General features: G+C 34.9%; 3 protein-coding genes across 10 annotated transcripts; all 3 read left to right on the top strand.

Annotated features, from left to right (window-relative positions):
* Positions 1–1,498: 1,498 nt before the first annotated feature.
* Positions 1,499–10,179, top strand: LOC110612874 (fumarate hydratase 1, mitochondrial). 5 transcript variants are annotated; one of them, XM_043961855.1, is made up of 26 exons: positions 1,499–1,797; positions 1,893–1,980; positions 2,094–2,167; positions 2,253–2,315; positions 2,408–2,535; positions 3,288–3,387; positions 3,467–3,584; positions 3,726–3,875; positions 4,727–4,837; positions 5,003–5,086; positions 5,250–5,348; positions 5,442–5,492; positions 5,579–5,628; positions 5,764–5,845; positions 5,937–6,031; positions 6,371–6,437; positions 6,542–6,592; positions 6,750–6,845; positions 6,932–7,030; positions 7,107–7,136; positions 7,217–7,282; positions 7,387–9,058; positions 9,162–9,343; positions 9,823–9,892; positions 9,974–10,048; positions 10,132–10,179. In XM_043961855.1, the coding sequence occupies exons 5-22, from the start codon at positions 2,463–2,465 to the stop codon at positions 7,471–7,473; spliced, it is 1,509 nt and encodes a 502-aa protein (XP_043817790.1). In that variant the 5' UTR covers positions 1,499–1,797; positions 1,893–1,980; positions 2,094–2,167; positions 2,253–2,315; positions 2,408–2,462; the 3' UTR covers positions 7,474–9,058; positions 9,162–9,343; positions 9,823–9,892; positions 9,974–10,048; positions 10,132–10,179. The 5 variants fall into 5 exon arrangements, with proteins under 5 accessions (XP_043817790.1, XP_021609404.1, XP_021609411.1 ...); XM_021753712.2 differs by having other exon boundaries at positions 10,129–10,179; XM_021753719.2 differs by lacking the exons at positions 1,499–1,797; positions 1,893–1,980; positions 2,094–2,167; ... (3 more) ...; positions 9,974–10,048; positions 10,132–10,179 and having other exon boundaries at positions 2,406–2,535; positions 3,320–3,387; positions 7,387–7,795.
* On the top strand, positions 1,702–2,379 carry LOC110610759 (dnaJ homolog subfamily B member 3). Its single transcript, XM_021750828.1, has 5 exons — positions 1,702–1,797; positions 1,893–1,980; positions 2,094–2,167; positions 2,253–2,315; positions 2,368–2,379. Exons 1-5 carry the CDS (start codon positions 1,702–1,704, stop codon positions 2,377–2,379), a joined length of 333 nt encoding a protein of 110 aa, XP_021606520.1.
* Positions 9,204–16,862, top strand: LOC110612857 (ATP-dependent RNA helicase DEAH13). 4 transcript variants are annotated; one of them, XR_002487525.2, is made up of 12 exons: positions 9,204–9,343; positions 9,823–9,892; positions 9,974–10,048; positions 10,129–10,178; positions 10,288–10,348; positions 10,435–10,818; positions 11,565–11,807; positions 11,910–12,140; positions 12,638–12,751; positions 12,862–14,094; positions 14,712–16,411; positions 16,583–16,862. XR_002487525.2 is itself a non-coding variant. In XM_021753702.2 (11 exons), the coding sequence occupies exons 1-11, from the start codon at positions 9,303–9,305 to the stop codon at positions 16,194–16,196; spliced, it is 3,984 nt and encodes a 1,327-aa protein (XP_021609394.1). In that variant the 5' UTR covers positions 9,204–9,302; the 3' UTR covers positions 16,197–16,862. The 4 variants fall into 4 exon arrangements, 3 of the variants coding, with proteins under 3 accessions (XP_021609394.1, XP_021609383.1, XP_043817785.1); XM_021753702.2 differs by having other exon boundaries at positions 10,132–10,178; positions 14,712–16,862; XM_021753691.2 differs by having other exon boundaries at positions 14,712–16,862.
* The last annotated feature ends 372 nt before the right edge of the window (positions 16,863–17,234 follow it).

Raw genomic sequence — 17,234 nt, 5'->3', positions numbered from 1 at the left:
TTCGGCCCAAATAACTTTTTGACTCACTTTCCACTTGACTCAAAATGGTTAAACTAAATTTAGTAATTTCATGCTAGCTATTATATACATTTCGAAATTACTGTAATCCGTCGATGTGGGACGAAATCCACAAGCTAGCGGCTGACCGTACACATTAAAATAATCTTATCCAAACTGACTCAAATAACTTTTAAGTTTATTTTTTGGTTGGCCCAAAATGGTTAATCCAAATTATTTAATAGTTTCGTGCTATCTACAAGTTAGCAACTGACTGTTACATTCGATTCCGCTAAATTTGTGACGTTCTCGTCGCAACTGAATCAAGTACAATTGCTAAATCAAGACTGGACCTTTAAATATCGTGGTTTGCTAATACCTCGGGTGGCTCCACCTCGTCTCATACGGGTGGTTCTTTCCTGACAGATCCACTAACTCTACACAATTTGTCTGATCCAGAATGACTCTGATACTAATTAAAACAGTTCAACCGAAACTTACTCAAATAACTTTTAAATTCATTTACCGCTTAATTCAAATGATTAATCTAAATTATTTAATAATTTTATATTAATTATTATATATAATTTAAAATTATTTAAAATTATTGTAATTTACTGACATATTATGAGTATAAGTAAGTAGCTGAATCTTACACTTAATCGTTCTCATTCACTTGTCTGGAAGCACGCATTCGTATTTATCTTCTTTGCCAAGAGTGGGTACGATCCAGTTTGAAATGCAAGCAGACCCTTTCAAACCTGAAATGCGAGCAGACCCTTTCAAACCTAGCTCCACAACACCGGCCCAACGATAAATCTATGATGGTGTATCTATTCATTTACTTTTACGTCGTAATCTCGAATTTTCTCACCAATTAATAATAGAAAAATATAAATTAAAAATACATTATAGTTTAGTAGTCAAATGTATTTGTAAAAGTCGATTTATTTAATCATTGTAATGTTAAAAAACCAAAAAACTAGTCTCTCCTGCAAAATTAATAGTTAAATTCCTATTATTTTATTATTTATTCAAAGACTAATTTATTGTATGTATTTAAATTATATAGATTAAATTATTGATATGTATAAAACAGAAACTAAATTGTGTAAATAAAAGAATTCTAGATATATTTTTTATAATAGAAACTAATTCATTGATTATTTAAAAATATAAAAATTAAATAATTATTTTTAAAAATATAGCATTAATGTGTAGATTTATTAAATTATATTATTAAATTGTAGTTTAACAATTGAATCTAAATGCCTCCTTTTTGGATAAATTTTTTAAAGAAACAATATTTGGGCAACATGCGTATCACGTGCCTGTGCTTCCCAATTGAACTCTCAAGTCCAATGTAATCCACAAACCATCTAATTGTCGCGATCCACCGCAATTTTTTTTTATTATAGATTCCAAGGATGTGGCCATTGACTGATACTTGAAGCTCCTAGTCCACATATGGGGAATCGGCTTTCTAAATATCTTCAACAGTTCCTTGAAGAAATCTCTAGAACATTCTCCTCGCTGATTTTCATCCACTCCTTATAACCAACCCTTTCTTTCTCTCAGAAACCCATGTTTGCATGCCCATTGTCATAAGGGCCAGACGGCCAAAGAAAACGAGAAGTTAACCCCAGAGCCCCAAATCAAGTCCAAAATTTCTAGTGGTGTAATTTCCTTTTCTTGCTTGTTAAAATGGCTGAGAGCGAGCGTTGTTATTATTCGGTGCTTGGATTACATAAACAAGCCTCGGCTACTGAGATTCGTCATGCTTATCGAAAGCTCGCTCTGGTAAATATCAATGTCTTTATTTAGTTTCACTTCATTTTTTTGGTTTCTACGCTTTTCTACGACGAGGTTTTGATATTTTGACATGGTTTCTGAAGAAATGGCATCCAGACCGGTGGATGAAAGATCCCGTCGTCGCTGGGCAGGCGAAAACGCAGTTTCAGCATATTCAAGAGGCTTATTCAGGTACAATATGGAGAAAAATTAAGCCATACCCATATTAGTTAAATGAATATTATAGTTCTCATTTTGGCGACTTCTTGCGGCTGAATGCTGACAATTACATGGCCGATTTTCAGTATTATCAGATAAAGGAAAGAAAAGAGTTTACGACGCTGGAATGTTGGGTTTTCTTGGAGACGATGATGATGAAGTGAGTTATTTCGATATATAAATGAAGTTTCCGATTTCGTTTTCTGCTAATTCATTGATATTGAGTAATGAAATTTCTGAAACAGGGGTTCTGCGATTTTATGCAAGAAATGATTTTGATGATGGAAAATGTGAGGTCACAGCCACAGGTAATTTTACAGCGTCTTCAATTTTGCTATTTTTATTTCTACTCTGTTCTAGTTGAAGAAGTGAATTGAGAAAATGTGTGTTTTGTGATTAGGGAGGTGACAGTGTCGAAGATCTTCAAAGGTTATTGATGGAGATGATGGACAGTGATGAAAGACCCAAGCTTGATATCGAATGCAGAACTTTTGAAACCCCTAATAAAAGAACTCGTTTCACCAACTTGTAATTAACCTTCGTATCGCATGAATGGTTTACCCAGATTGGCATATTTTAATTCAAATTTTGTCAAATTGCTAGGCAATGGAAAATGTAGTCAACCTCTTATGCATAAAAATTTAAAAGAAACTTATAAAAACTTTTATTCTATTATTTATTTATTTATTTATCAGAATTGGTATATGATAGTGAACTCACATGTTCACGTATTAGAGAGATTTTAAATTTACTTTCTCAATTTTCATTTAAAATGAAAAAAAATGATATATGATAGCGCTACAATATAAAATTAAAAATTTAAAGATTAAAAATTTAAAGATCTCACTCTTGTGTGAATATGAGTTTATATTAGAAAAGTGAACAAATTGTTTTATGATTTTTATATAAGAAAATTTTGTATTAAAAGAATTTTGCCTAAACCAAGTTAGCATTTATATATACATTCAATATATAAAAGGTATACAAAATTATAAAATCTATTTAAATCGAATTTCAATAAGAATTTATAAGATGTTTTTTTTTTAATTTAAAAAATTATTTTCCATCTATGAGAAATTTATTTACACTATCTTTTATTGAACTGGACTCTCTGTCACGCTAGCAAAAAAACACAACTGCATCCAGTCTTTTAGGAAATAGAAAATCAAAACTAAAAACACTTGGAAAAATGAAGAAAAGCAAATCATAAAAATAGGCACAATGTAACAGCTTTTGACTCTCTCAAACACCAAGTGATAATTTGCTTTTGCATTAATCAGTAACAGATGCTCGTCGTCCCTCTCGTGGACAGATTATGGTTTCAATGGCCTTCAGGGAAGAAAAAGACACTTTTGGACCCATTCAAGTTCCCGCTGATAAGTTCGTCTTTCTCCCTCTTAAGTTTTCAGATTCATCGCTGTTAATTCTTATGGTTAATTGCTTGGTTTTTGTACTATAGGTTATGGGGCGCGCAAACTCAAAGATCACTGCAAAATTTCGAAATAGGGGGAGAGCGTGAGCAGATGCCGGAACCGATCGTTCGTGCTTTTGGCATTCTTAAGAAGTGCGCTGCCAAGGTTTATCCATTTATTTTATTCATTGTTTTGCTAATGGTGCTTTAGATGAATTTTCATTTTGGTATAAATGTCTCCAAACAGAATTTGAATTCGAAATGTTTTGAGATAATTATTGGGTTAAGTAAGAGTAGTAAATTGCAGGTGAACATGGAGTATGGTCTGGATCCATCCATAGGGAAGGCTATAATGCAGGCTGCCCAAGAGGTAGCTGAAGGCAAGTTAAATGATCATTTTCCGCTTGTTATATGGCAGACTGGTAGTGGCACTCAGAGTAACATGAATGCCAATGAGGTCAGCACCTCTACTTGTTAGTGTTTTTTGTTTTTATTTTTTTTTCTTGAGAATATATTAAGGATTAGTTAGTTTTCATCTTCAAAGAACGCTACCAAAAAATTAAAACCCATTGATAACTCCACGTTGATTCACATTAAAAATTAATTTCATAATAATAAAAAGTAACTTTTTCCCTTTTAAATTTCAAATATTAAAATATTATTTCATAAAAATTAAAAATTATGTATTTTTTTTATTACATCTACCAAGAAATTCTCATGTTTACAATTTCATATGTTATATATAAAACTGTATTAATCATATCATGTCCCTAAAGTCAATCAGTTAAGTCACTAGATTTTACAATATTAGTAAATCTAATTAATACACACATGTATTAATCAAATTAATCTATTATTTTTATTTTTATTACATATAAAATTATGCCAATTATAATTACACATTAACATATCAATAAAAAAATCGTAGTTAATGACTATTGCTAACAAAATTTTATAGTATGACGATTTTTAAAATATAAAATATAAAATTATAGTATTATTAAATAAAAATAACAAATAATAACGTAATGCGCAAAAAAACGAATAGCTAAAATTTAATCAGAAGGCCTTCCCATTAATGCTGTAGTATTTTTAGAATCAAGCGAAGCCGAATTCATAGACGGTCGTCAAATGCTTCAATACACCATAATGTCCTGTCAGCAATGCACAATATATTTTTAATTTTTTACAATAAGATATATAATCTTTAAAGTTTTTAATAAAAATAAAAAAAAATTATAAATATATCTATAAATGTTTAATAATCAAAATAAATATTAGTTGATAATTTATTAATGGACTTTTCAGGTTATTGCCAACAGAGCAGCTGAGATTCTTGGACATAAGCGAGGTGAAAAGTTTGTACACCCAAACGATCATGTCAACAAATCGCAGTCTTCTAATGATACCTTCCCAACAGTAAGTATCACTTACTTCTTAACTTGCAGCGTATTCAGAAATCTCTCTTTGCTTGTATTTTTGGATTAACTTGCAACCTATCTTTATAAAATATTATGTTTATTTTCTTGTTAAATTCTGGCGTGTATTTTTTAAAAAAATGTCAGTTCTCTTGTTCTTTTCCAGGTGATGCACATTGCAGCTGCCACAGAAATAAATTCAAGATTAATACCAAATCTGAAAAATTTGCACAGCACACTGCATTCAAAGGTTTGATATTTATTATTAATTTACAAAAAGTAAATAGAGACATGATGAGTCAATTGAACTTCTGTTTAGTATTCTAGTATTTTACTTTTGAATTTACTGCATAAAATTGTATTATTCTGATGATCACATCAGGACTAATATTGCTCCATTCTGTTGTAACCAGTCTATTGAATTCAAAGATATTGTCAAAATTGGGCGCACTCACACTCAAGATGCAACACCACTGACTCTCGGACAAGAGTTTAGTGGCTACGCCTTGCAAGTTGGATATCTTTACTGTATCATTCTTGAATTCTATCTCTATTTGGTCCCTGTTTTTTGATCTTTTGTGCTTACATCAATTGTTTGTCTGTAGGTGAAGTATGGACTTGATCGGATCACATGCACTCTACCGCGCATGTATCAGGTTCACTACACATCAATTGCTTACTATTTTTATCCTGTTCTATTCCCCCTTGCATTTTTGATAAAGTCAAGAAAATGCTTTACCAGCTTGCTCAAGGTGGAACTGCTGTTGGAACTGGATTGAACACAAAGAAGGGGTATGTTATGCCTTGATGGTAAAGCTCTTTTAGTTTAATGCATTCGTTTGTTAAATATTTGAGGTACAAATAGTCTACGGGACACATTGTTTGAGGAGGAATCGGACATGAAAATTTAGTTTTACATGCATGCAGATTTGATGCCAAAATAGCTGCTGCAGTGGCTGAGGAAACAAAACTACCATTTGTAACAGCAGAAAACAAGTTTGAAGCTTTGGTTGGTTTCTAACTTCTACTTGATCGTGTTTCCTTCCTTATTCCAAGACAATTCCCAGTTTCAATTTCATTGAATTGTGGAATTCCGACAGGCTGCACATGATGCTTTTGTTGAAAGTAGCGGAGCCCTTAACACGATTGCTACTTCTCTAATGAAGATTGCAAATGACATGCGCTTCTTGGGAAGGTATGTACACTAGCTGCACAATCCTTTATGTACTTCCTCCTTGTCATAATCTGGTTTAACTTTTGTGGCAAATTATTAGATACTCCATCTGTACCGCCACCAAGCCAATATTATTATGACAAATAATTTAATAATTTTAAATTAAATTTCCATCTACATAAACCTAACATCTTAGCAGTGGTGGATTTTTTTTTGTCAAAAGTAGTGTGAGTTTAGAGGATAGTTTTTACTTTTTTGATTACACGGCTTAATAGTATTAGTTTGGTGCACCACGTGGTGTACTTGGACCACTGAATGATCTCTCAACTTTTGTGGTCTCACTCTCCTTTCCTTGATCAGCGGCCCACGATGCGGCCTTGGTGAACTTGTACTTCCTGAAAATGAACCAGGCAGCAGTATTATGCCTGTATGTCTTTATTTATCTTTTTTCCTTTATGGATCTGAAATTCCTCAAATCACGTAGAATCTTTTAGATTTTACCCCACAATGTGATATTTTTTCCTGTTTCAGGGAAAGGTTAATCCTACCCAGTGTGAGGCACTCACTATGGCCTGTGCTCAGGTAAATCTGATGTCATTAGTTATCTTTCATTAAAGACATTTGGTTAACTGGAGAACCATCTGAAACAGTCTGAAATTTGGTGTCTTGAGCTCTGTTTTTAATTTGTACGCTGAAAACTTTCCTATGAATTTTTAATTTTTCTTTCTTAATTTTGTAGGTCATGGGAAATCATGTGGCTATTACAGTGGGTGGATCAAATGGCCATTTTGAGCTTAATGTGTTTAAGCCTATGATTGCTAGCAATCTCCTACATGTATGTTACAAATCCTAAAGATCGAATGGCTATTATCCAGTTGTTTACTGTGCTATTCTAGGTTCTCATATTCGGCGTTTTGGCAGTCAACGAGATTGCTCGGAGATGCATCTGCTTCCTTTGAAAAGAACTGCGTGAAAGGCATTCAAGCCAACAAGGAAAGGATTTCAAAATTACTTCATGAGGTCAGTTCTTGCTAAATACACAGATTAATCATAGATTTGACAGATCCCAAACCAAATTTGACACGTGTTCTTGCAGTCGCTTATGCTTGTGACTGCCTTGAATCCTGTAAGTTTCCAACCCATGTCCATCTTTACATTATTCAATGCTCTTTGCTTTGAGTAATTACATGTCCACCCTTATTCCAGAAAATTGGCTATGACAATGCTGCAGCAGTTGCTAAGCTAGCTCACAAGGAAGGAACTACTCTAAAGGTGATAATTTCTTCAATCCTTATCCTTAGAAGGGCATGGGATTCATATAAATTAAATCATTCTTACTTAGCAAATGAATATCTTACAAGATCTAAACTCTGCAGGAAGCTGCATTGAAACTTGGAGTGCTCACCAGTGAAGAATTTGATGCCCTTGTGGTGCCTGAAAAAATGATTGGCCCATCTGACTGATAAACATACAAGGAGTTCAGTTCCATGCTTCTAAGGGATTGTTTTCCTGAGTCTTGAGCTTCACATTTTCCAGGTTGTTGCATTTGTGGGCTTTGCAACTGTTAAATAACTTGACAGGGAATAATGATAAGCAGGTGATTGTATTTGCTACAATTTAAAACATATTCTTAGAGGTTTTTCTCCTCCAGGTAGCCTAGCTTGTCAGATTAGTAACAGCAGCTTTTGATGGGTTCAATAATGGAAAGCCTTTCTCGTTTTGTAAGAAATGCTCACTTTGAGAAAATAACATTGGCAATGAAAAAGCGTTAAATTTTTTCATCAATATAGCTTTTTTATAGGTGTTGATTGTCTTAGTCTATATTCTGTCAGCTTATTCATGTATATGCGAAACGTTTTTTTTTCTTTGGAGATGACAGATTAGAATATACAAAACTAAATGATCTTTTTGTTTTTTTAACTAATAAAATATTAAATCCATCTGCCGATTTAATATTTTTTAAAAAAATATATAAAACTGTAAAAATCAAAAAGTAAAAAATAAAACCAATTATAAAACATTAACGGAATCAAATCAAATAGAAATTTTTACATAATCTTAATCTCAGTCACAAGCAAACAAAATCAATCAAATATCACAAATTGAATACTCGACTATAGCAATAATCACAAGCCAATCAGTTTAAATTCTTTATTTAAGTTAAACAAATCAATAATAAAAGTCTAAAGCTGATTAATATCAAAATAATTAAAATGAAATTATATATATAAATGGGAGAAACAAAATTACACATTCAAATATGACTAGAACAGGATTATATGCCTTAAAATCTAAATAATTAAAAGCACCCACAATCCACAATGAATGGCTTGCACTGATTGAGAGACAATGAGATGAACGAGGAACAGTAAAGTGGAGAACCACACGAATTGCATGAAATGGAGAACGATACAGCCGACATGCAATAGAGAACGACACGTGCAGCACGTTAAAAATAGAAGAAGAATCTAAGAAGGGAAGAGAAAGAAGCTGTGTCGTGGAGAGGGAGAAGAGGTGAGGGAATCGTTTGGGGAGAGAGAGAGAGAGAGGAGTTGGGACAGGGGGAGGGTGCCGCGCTGAAGGAAAAGAAACTAATGATAAAATGGGCCACGATTTTCTTAAAATATATAATATATATATTTTTTCTATATTTTCGGTTGGTTAAGTTTTTTCATGGAATCGTACCGAAAATTAAAAAATTTTAAAATTAAAAATTAAATCAAATCAAATAAATTAAATAAGTTGGGTTCGATTTTTCATTTTGACCGAAAAACTGCTATCCCCAACAAAGGAAAACTAAAATCAACAAAACCACCGGCGATCTAACCTAACCGTCATATTCTTTTCATTTTTCCTCTCTACGGCCGCCAGCCCTTCTCAATCCCTACCGCTTCATCTATTTCTTTCCCGCTTCTCAATCCCGGAAGCAATTCTACAATATTTTCCTCTCCTTTTTTTTTCCCTTTCATTAGTTTTCCGTTGATTCCATCTTAATATATATTTATTTCTCTGTCATTCAATCACTCACTCACTCACTCACTCACTCAGGTGCTATATTTTATTCTATCGAATTCTTTTTAACTTGTTATGTCTTTTATGTTTTAATGTCTTAATTAAGCTCTTGGGTTTTTTGTGTTTGTGACTTTGGAAGTTCCCTTGCTGAATCTCACCACACATCCATCACAACTTCAGCCGCAGCACCCACGAGAACTTCACCTTCCTTCCACAACCATTCTTGGGTTTCTGTTTTCGCAGCATAAGCTGAGAGAATTAATAAAAAATTACCAATTCAATGCAGAGAGACAAAATGGAAGTGCATATGGAAAATTCATGGTAAGTTTAGTTTGTCTTTCAGTTTTTTCCTTCAGTTTTGCGTGTTTGGTTACTGTGAAAGTTGTAGGAAATAACAGAACTTCTTCTCTCTTTTCTTTTTGGTATTATAAACTTACTAGTTAAAAGGGAACTGTTCTATTTATTTACTTATATATGCTAATTCTAGTGCATTTGTATACAGTACTGTTACAGCTTCAGATTCATAACAAAATTGGATTGTTTAATCAACATATGGAAAAGTGGTCTTTAAGTTGGATTTTTAACTTGCATGTAATCGTATGTATGCTAGGAATCATTAATTTGTACCAGATTTTAATATGGGATTAAGCAGCTAGCTATAGCAGGGCAAATGTCTACCTTCAGCGAGCTATTCCTTATTAATAATGTTTAGTGGTTTATAAATGAATGAATTAGATTTCTTTTTTCTTTCTGCATTTCTCACATTAGAGTAATCTTTTCGTCATTCTTTCATTTGGTAGTTTGGAAGGTGATAGCAATGTATTGGTCTTGCCTGCAAAGAAACGGAGCAAAAGGAAAAGCATGAATCAGGTAAATGGACTGGATTAGTAGGCTCTTTGATTCTGTTCTATTGTTAAGCATAAGGGCAATTCCAAAAATTTTATTTTACAGAAGAATGAAGCGGTCGAAAGAAAGAACAACCCCAAGTTAAGCAAATCTCAGGAAAGAAAGTTGATGAAATTGGAGGTGTGTGCTTGACTATGGCTCTAGTTTGCTTTCTTCAGATTTGTGTTAATCGAAGTTAAAGTAGCTTTTGGTTTTTGCAGCAGGAGAAAGAGAAAGCATTTTTACTAGCACATAGCATTGAGACCTTGGAGTATGCCACATTTTTTTGGCTCCCAAATGCTTAACTTTTTCTTTTTCTTGTTAACTCTTTAGAAATCTTTAACCCAGTTTGAAAACCAGTGTCAAATATATTCTTTCAGGAAATACAAAATACCAGAGGATGCTTTTTCACTTCTGCGATCATCAAGGAATATAAGTCGAGTTTGTATCATGGGATCAATTTTTTGAAGATTACATTCACATCCTGTTATATTTTAAATTACTCATTATTTTTTATCTCCAAGCAGGTTGAAACTGTGAAAGAAAAACGCAGGATGGCAGTACAATTTTCCAAGGCAGGTCTCGAAGTTTCACATAGTGATCAATTTTTCAAAACTTGTTTTGATGGTGCTTCATACGAGACTGAAGATGAGTCAAAAAGCATCAGTGAGCATAGGAATGACCATGTGCAGCCAATGGTAACAGAAACAGAAGTTGATGCATCTCATTCATTGGTTATCTCTCAAGAGTTAGGTAGTTGCAAGCAACTAAACTTAAAAAGTGGATCTGTTTCTGGCTTCTCAACTGAAGAAGCTCCTGGTCAGGATAACTATAAGCATGTTCGGGAAGACTCTATGGATTTTTCACCAGCATCATGTCCTCATGATAGCACGAAAGCCTCCGACTTAATGGTATGTTTCTCATATATAAATAAATTTTGGGATCTTAAGTATGGTTAATTGGTTATTGGATTTATATTTAAAATGTAATTGATTATAAACATAAGTTGAAAAGCATATATGAGAAATTTTTATTGCTTATCCATTTATAAACAAATCTTATTAAGTTGTGATTCTATGTGTGAATTCAATGTTTTGTTATTAATGTGTTCTACATACATTACATGTCCAGTGTTGCATTAATAACATATGCACTATTAGATGATGGGATAGATATGCTGCTTGTATTCACATACTTTAAGTGACAAGGCATGTTGGACAAACCATATTTATTTTTCTGAAAAATAGCGGAGGACTTGGTAGTATTAAAGATTTTCCTAGTGTAGAATATCAAATAAATAATTATTTAAACTTTTTTTTTTATCAAAGTAGGGGAAGTTAGATTCCAAATGTTTTAATATAAAAGATGGTGTATATTTTCTTCTAATCTAATAACAATAGGAGACTAGGGCCTAATGAAAATTTTATTTTGATTTGCCAAAAGACATAAAAGTAATCACTATGGCTTGCATTTATTTGCATAAAATCTTGTTTGCACAACAAATGTAATAACATTGAAGAATCAAATGTAATTGGTGCTGGAACACTCATTGGAAACATACCATATAATATCTCTCTGTTATTAAGATTGGTTTTTGCATAACATTATGCCGTGTTTGATAATTCTGCTTGGAAACTTGGTTACCTACATGGAGTAGGGCAAGTCAGATGAGAGCTCAATCGTAGGTTTGGGTGGGAGCAATGTCCTGAGATGTTATCCTCAAAGTCATTTTACGCCTCCAACTGTGGTGCATGTTGTAAGGCCAAATGAGGTAGAAGAGAAAAGGAAGGATCTTCCAATTGTTATGATGGAACAAGAGATAATGGAAGCTATCAATGGGCACTCCACTGTTATTATCTGTGGAGAAACAGGGTGTGGAAAAACTACTCAAGTTCCTCAGGTGGGTTTATTTGATTCTTTCATTTCATCTGCCCTTTGGGATTTCAAACTACTTTCTGCTCAGTAACATTCTAATTCCAAATTCATGGATTTATTCTTTCAGTTCCTTTATGAAGCAGGCTTTGGTTCTAACCAGTCTGTTGCCCGAGGTGGTATTATTGGAGTTACTCAACCACGTCGTGTTGCTGTCCTTGCCACAGCTAGGCGTGTGGCATATGAACTTGGTCTTCATCTTGGTAAGGAGGTCGGCTTTCAAGTAAGGCATGACAAGAGGATTGGAGACAATTGTACAATCAAATTTATGACCGATGGAATTTTACTGCGAGAAGCTCAGGTTTGGCTGCCACTGACTGAATATTACATCTTGCATGTGCTGTTTTGAAGGATGATGCACCTGGAATCTAAGTGAGATAATATTCTTAGGTTTTCCTTAGTTTGTTGCATAGTATTTGTTATATTGATATGTTTTCAAATCCTTTAGATATCTATCCCGTCTCTTTGCCTTCTTGGCCCTTTTATTTTATTTTATTTTTGGCCAGTGGCTGGAGAATGGGGTTGATGGTGGTGTCATTTACCATAGTGTTTTCTCTTTTGCTTATTGTGTGATAGCTGATAAATTAATGATAAGTTGCTCCACATATGGTCTTCAGCATATTCATGGAGTATATCATTCTGTCCACTAAAGCCCTTCTGGTATTGTTAGCAAAGTTATCTATTAGTGATCTAGCATTACCGATGGCATGTACATAACATAGTGGCAATTATTTAAAAAACTGGACTTGCATATGTAGGCCATTTCTTTTCATTGAAATAAAATATTCTATGGTGCAGAATGATTTTTTATTGAAACGATACTCTGTTATAATCCTTGATGAGGCTCATGAGAGAAGTGTGAACACTGATATACTCATTGGAATGCTTTGCCGTGCCATTCCACTCCGGCAGGTAACATTGGAAAGAAGATATTTGTTTTGAGCAGTGAATCAAAGTTCATATATTTTTTTTTCTGAATCCAGCTTTTTATTTACCATATATAATCTTGTGCATAATGGCAGAAAATATATGAGGACCAGCAACAGATGTTGCTTTCTGGCCAAAGCATTAACCCTGAAAATATGGTATTTCCACTCAAACTTGTTCTGATGAGTGCTACCATGCGAGTGGAAGATTTTGTTTCTGGAAGAAGGTTATTTCATAATCCTCCTGTTATTGAAGTTCCCACCAGACAATATCCGGTAACTATACATTTTTCAAAGAGGACAGAAATTGTGGATTATATCGGCCAGGCCTATAAAAAGGTTTTGTCAATCCACAAGAGGTTGCCACAAGGAGGCATACTTGTCTTTGTCACAGGGCAGAGAGAGGTGGAGTTCTTGTGCCAGAAATTACGTAAAGCTTCAAAGAAACTGATTGCTAATACTGCTGAAGGAAATATAGGGTGTGAGGCCTCTACTACATTTGAAATGAATTCTACTGAGGAAATTAACATGAAAGACATCAATGAGGCCTTTGAGATTCAGGGTGACTCAAGTAACCAGCAAAGTGAGAGATTTAGCTCCAATGAGAAAGAGTTGCCATATTCTAATGAGGATGAATCAGACGTCTCTTATGATTCAGAAACAGAGAGTGAACTAGAAATTGTTGGTGATGATGGAAATTCAGGGGACCAGAGCATTGCAGAAAATGATGGTAACCTTTTAGGTGTTTTAGGTGAGGAGGGGAGTCTTACATCGTTGAAGGCTGCTTTTGAAGCGTTGGCTGGAAAGACTGCATCAGACCCTAATTCTGAGGAAAAACAGATTCCTTTTATGCCAGAAGAACTCTTAGAGCAATCAAACCACTTTGTAGTGAAAAATAATGGAGGAAATAAAGGTGTCTCTCTTGGTGCTTTACGCGTTCTGCCTCTCTATGCCATGCTTCCAGCAGCTGCACAGCTTCAGGTATTTGAAGGGGTCAAGGAAGGCGAGCGACTTGTTGTTGTTGCGACTAATGTTGCTGAAACGTCTTTAACTATCCCAGGCATAAAGTATGTTGTTGATACTGGAAGGGAAAAGGTGAAGAACTATAACCCCTCTAATGGCATGGAAACATATGAGATACAGTGGATAAGCAAGGCTTCGGCTGCTCAACGTGCAGGAAGAGCTGGGAGAACTGGGCCGGGTCACTGTTACCGCCTTTATTCATCAGCAGTTTTTAATAACATATTTCCTGACTTCTCTTGTGCTGAAATCTCTAAAGTGCCTGTTGACAGCATTGTTCTTGTCCTGAAGTCCATGAGTATTAATAAGGTGTGTTTTCTTATGTGTTCTGTTGCTCAACTACTTTACTGTTGCATATGATGGGTGATTTTGTAATGGTATCGTGCAGTGCATATAGTTAGTTTGCATGTATGCAAGCTTGATCTTTAAAATGGCATAGGCTTATTGATTCTTCTTTGTTGATATTTTTGCTAAATTTTTCAATGTGCACTTCGTTTATTTATTTATTGCATGTATATATATTGTGGGTGGGAGTGGAATGGAAAAGAAGGTGAAGCTGTTGTCACATGCTATTCCTGACTATTTGGTCAGAAACGCAACTAAATCATCTGAATGTGTTTGGACATGAAAAGTTGGCTTCTTGTTTAATTGTTTATCTTATATTTTCACATGAACAGTTTATATACTGCTTCAGTGTTGTTTTCAGACCAATTATTAACAGTCAAAATTATAAATTACTCCCCCTTCCTCCCCTTCTCTCTCTCTCTCTCTCTCTCTCTCTCTCTTGCTTAATGTTGCCAAAACTTATTGTATATGTTTTTTATGAAGCTTGGATATTTTGGTGACTTGGGTCTATCTGTTCTACATTAAATGTAGGCTATCTAATCTTTTACTAATTTGTTGCCTTTTTAATATTTGCATTCAAGGTTGCAAATTTCCCATTTCCAACTCCTCCAGATTCCACTGCCTTGATAGAAGCAGAGAAATGCTTGAAGACTCTTGAAGCGCTGGATGACAATGGAAGATTGACAGCCCTTGGGAAGGCCATGGCTCATTTTCCCATGAGTCCTCGCCACTCTAGGATGCTTCTTACTGTTATCCAAATCATGAGGAAGGTGAAAATTTATGCTAGAGCGAATCTGGTCCTGGGATATGCAGTTGCAGCTGCTGCAGCATTGAGCATGACTAATCCTTTTCTGGTGGAGTTTGGAGGAAGTAATGATAATAGCAGTGGCTTGGAGAAGGATGGGACATCTGACAGCCTAGGCAATGAGAAAAACTTGGACAAGCGGGAAAAATTAAGGAGAAAGAAACTTAAAGAAAAGGCTAAATTATCTCGTGTAAAATTTTCTAACCCTACCAGTGATGCTCTGACTATTGCTTATGCATTGCAGTGTTTTGAACTTTGTAATAACCCAGTTGAATTTTGCTCTGAAAATGCCCTACACCTTAAAACCATGGAAGAAATGTCCAAGCTAAGAAAGCAGCTTCTTCAACTAGTCTTTAATCAAAATGTTAATCACGGCTATGATCAGGAGTTCTCGTGGATGCATGGAACTGTGGGGGATGTGGAACAGGCTTGGAGGGTGTCCTTCAGTAAGAACCCTCTTTTACTCAATGAGGAAGAACTCTTGGGACAAGCTATCTGCGCTGGCTGGGCTGACAGAGTTGCCAAACGAGTCAGAGCATATTCAAAGTCATCTGAAGGAGATAGAAAAGTAAATTCAGTTCGGTATGAAGCCAGTGGTGTTAAAGAAAATGTATTCCTCCATCGCTGGTCATCTATTGCAAATTCAGCTCCCGAGTTTTTGGTGTACAGTGAATTGCTGAATACAAAACGACCATATATTCATGGAGCAACAAGTGTGAAATCAGAATGGCTTGTTAAATATGCAAGGTCTTTGTGCAGTGTTTCTACTGTTGAGGACCCCAAACCTTTTTACGACCCTCAAACTGACCAAACATATTGTTGGACTAGTCCAACTTTTACGCCTTGTCTGTGGCAGCTTCCACTGTACAGTGTGCCGGTTAGCAATGATGTAGAACGTGTGAGGGTATTTGCTTATGCTTTGCTTGAAGGCCATGTTTTGCCCTGCTTTAGATCTGTACGGAAGTTCATGGCAGCCCGTCCTAGTATCATTTTGGACAGAGAAGCCGTAGGTGGAAGGCGAGTTGGGGACCTTTTATTTAGGTTACAAAATAAGTCGATTGATAGTTGTGCCATGTTAAGCGAGGTATGGAAGGAGAATCCTGATGAACTGCATGCGGAAATTTTACACTGGTTTAAGAAGAGCTTTCATAATAATTTTGGAACACTTTGGTCACAAATGCATGTTGAAGTTCAATTAGGGCCTTATGAACGCTTTCCGAAGAAGGTGAAGAAGGACAAAGGGAACAAGCATTTTGTTTAGGAGCTAGAATGGAGATTCTGGTGCAAATTAAATGCTTCATTGGTTTTTACAAATAGAAAAGAAGGAATGTGGAGAAGTTGTAAACATTGAGTGCCAGGGCAGAATCTCTTTTAGCAAAGTCTGCTAAATGTGTGGAGTTTTTGGATTTGGTACGAAGTGAATGTTTCCTTGCATCAAAGGCAAAAGGCAATCCTTGGAACCATCTCACGAGGCTGGTAAGAAATTGAATTGGTACTACGTCTAAATCTTGTGGAATTTTTCTGCAAGTTATCTCGCTACTTAAAAGGCATGTTCTGTTGTGGAATGAAACGAATGAAATCTGGAATTGAAATTCTATATTATCATTCATATAGCATTTTGACTTCCAGTTGTGTCATTTTCCACAGGGCCGTCTGCAAGCTTTTGCGGCTACCCACCTGATATGCTTTCCTTGTGTAGATGAATGGACAATGTACAATGTACAATGCCATGATCACACACTTGGGGAGAGAATCGCGCAAAAGCACTTACTGTTTGCAGAACATAATCATGTTTGAAATGATATCTTATTTATGCTTGTATTAATTCTCGGACAAATGGCACTTCATCATTCTCATCATGATTAATGTTGTAGTGTTTCATATGCCAAATGCAATGAACATGCTTCTCCCCTGGGTGTGTCCAAGCAATTTCTATTGAGCTCATCGCATCATGGTGAAAATATTTGAAATAAGAGTGGTGATACCAAAAACACAATACCTTAGTTTCTATTGAGCGCAATAAAAGGAATTGTTTTAGAATGAAATATATGTCCAAGCAGGATTCTGAATTGAATTTTAATAGGTCAAATATTTAACTCCTTTTTTTAAAAAATGTTCGAATTTGATTGCATCTTCGTTTCGAATGGTAGATTAGAATTCATTGAATCAGTTGACACCAATTCTTTCCACAATGGTTACAGTGGAACCTATAAAATATTAACCCAATTCAAATTTAATCGGATCAGTTCCAAATTTAACCCATGTCAGAAAACACTCGGATATTAGTCAAAACTATGTA

This window comes from Manihot esculenta, chromosome 1, assembly GCF_001659605.2.
Source record: "Manihot esculenta cultivar AM560-2 chromosome 1, M.esculenta_v8, whole genome shotgun sequence".
Classification (NCBI taxonomy): domain Eukaryota; kingdom Viridiplantae; phylum Streptophyta; class Magnoliopsida; order Malpighiales; family Euphorbiaceae; genus Manihot; species Manihot esculenta.
Note: the sequence above shows the minus strand (reverse complement) of the source record. Positions and strands in the feature narration are given on the sequence as shown.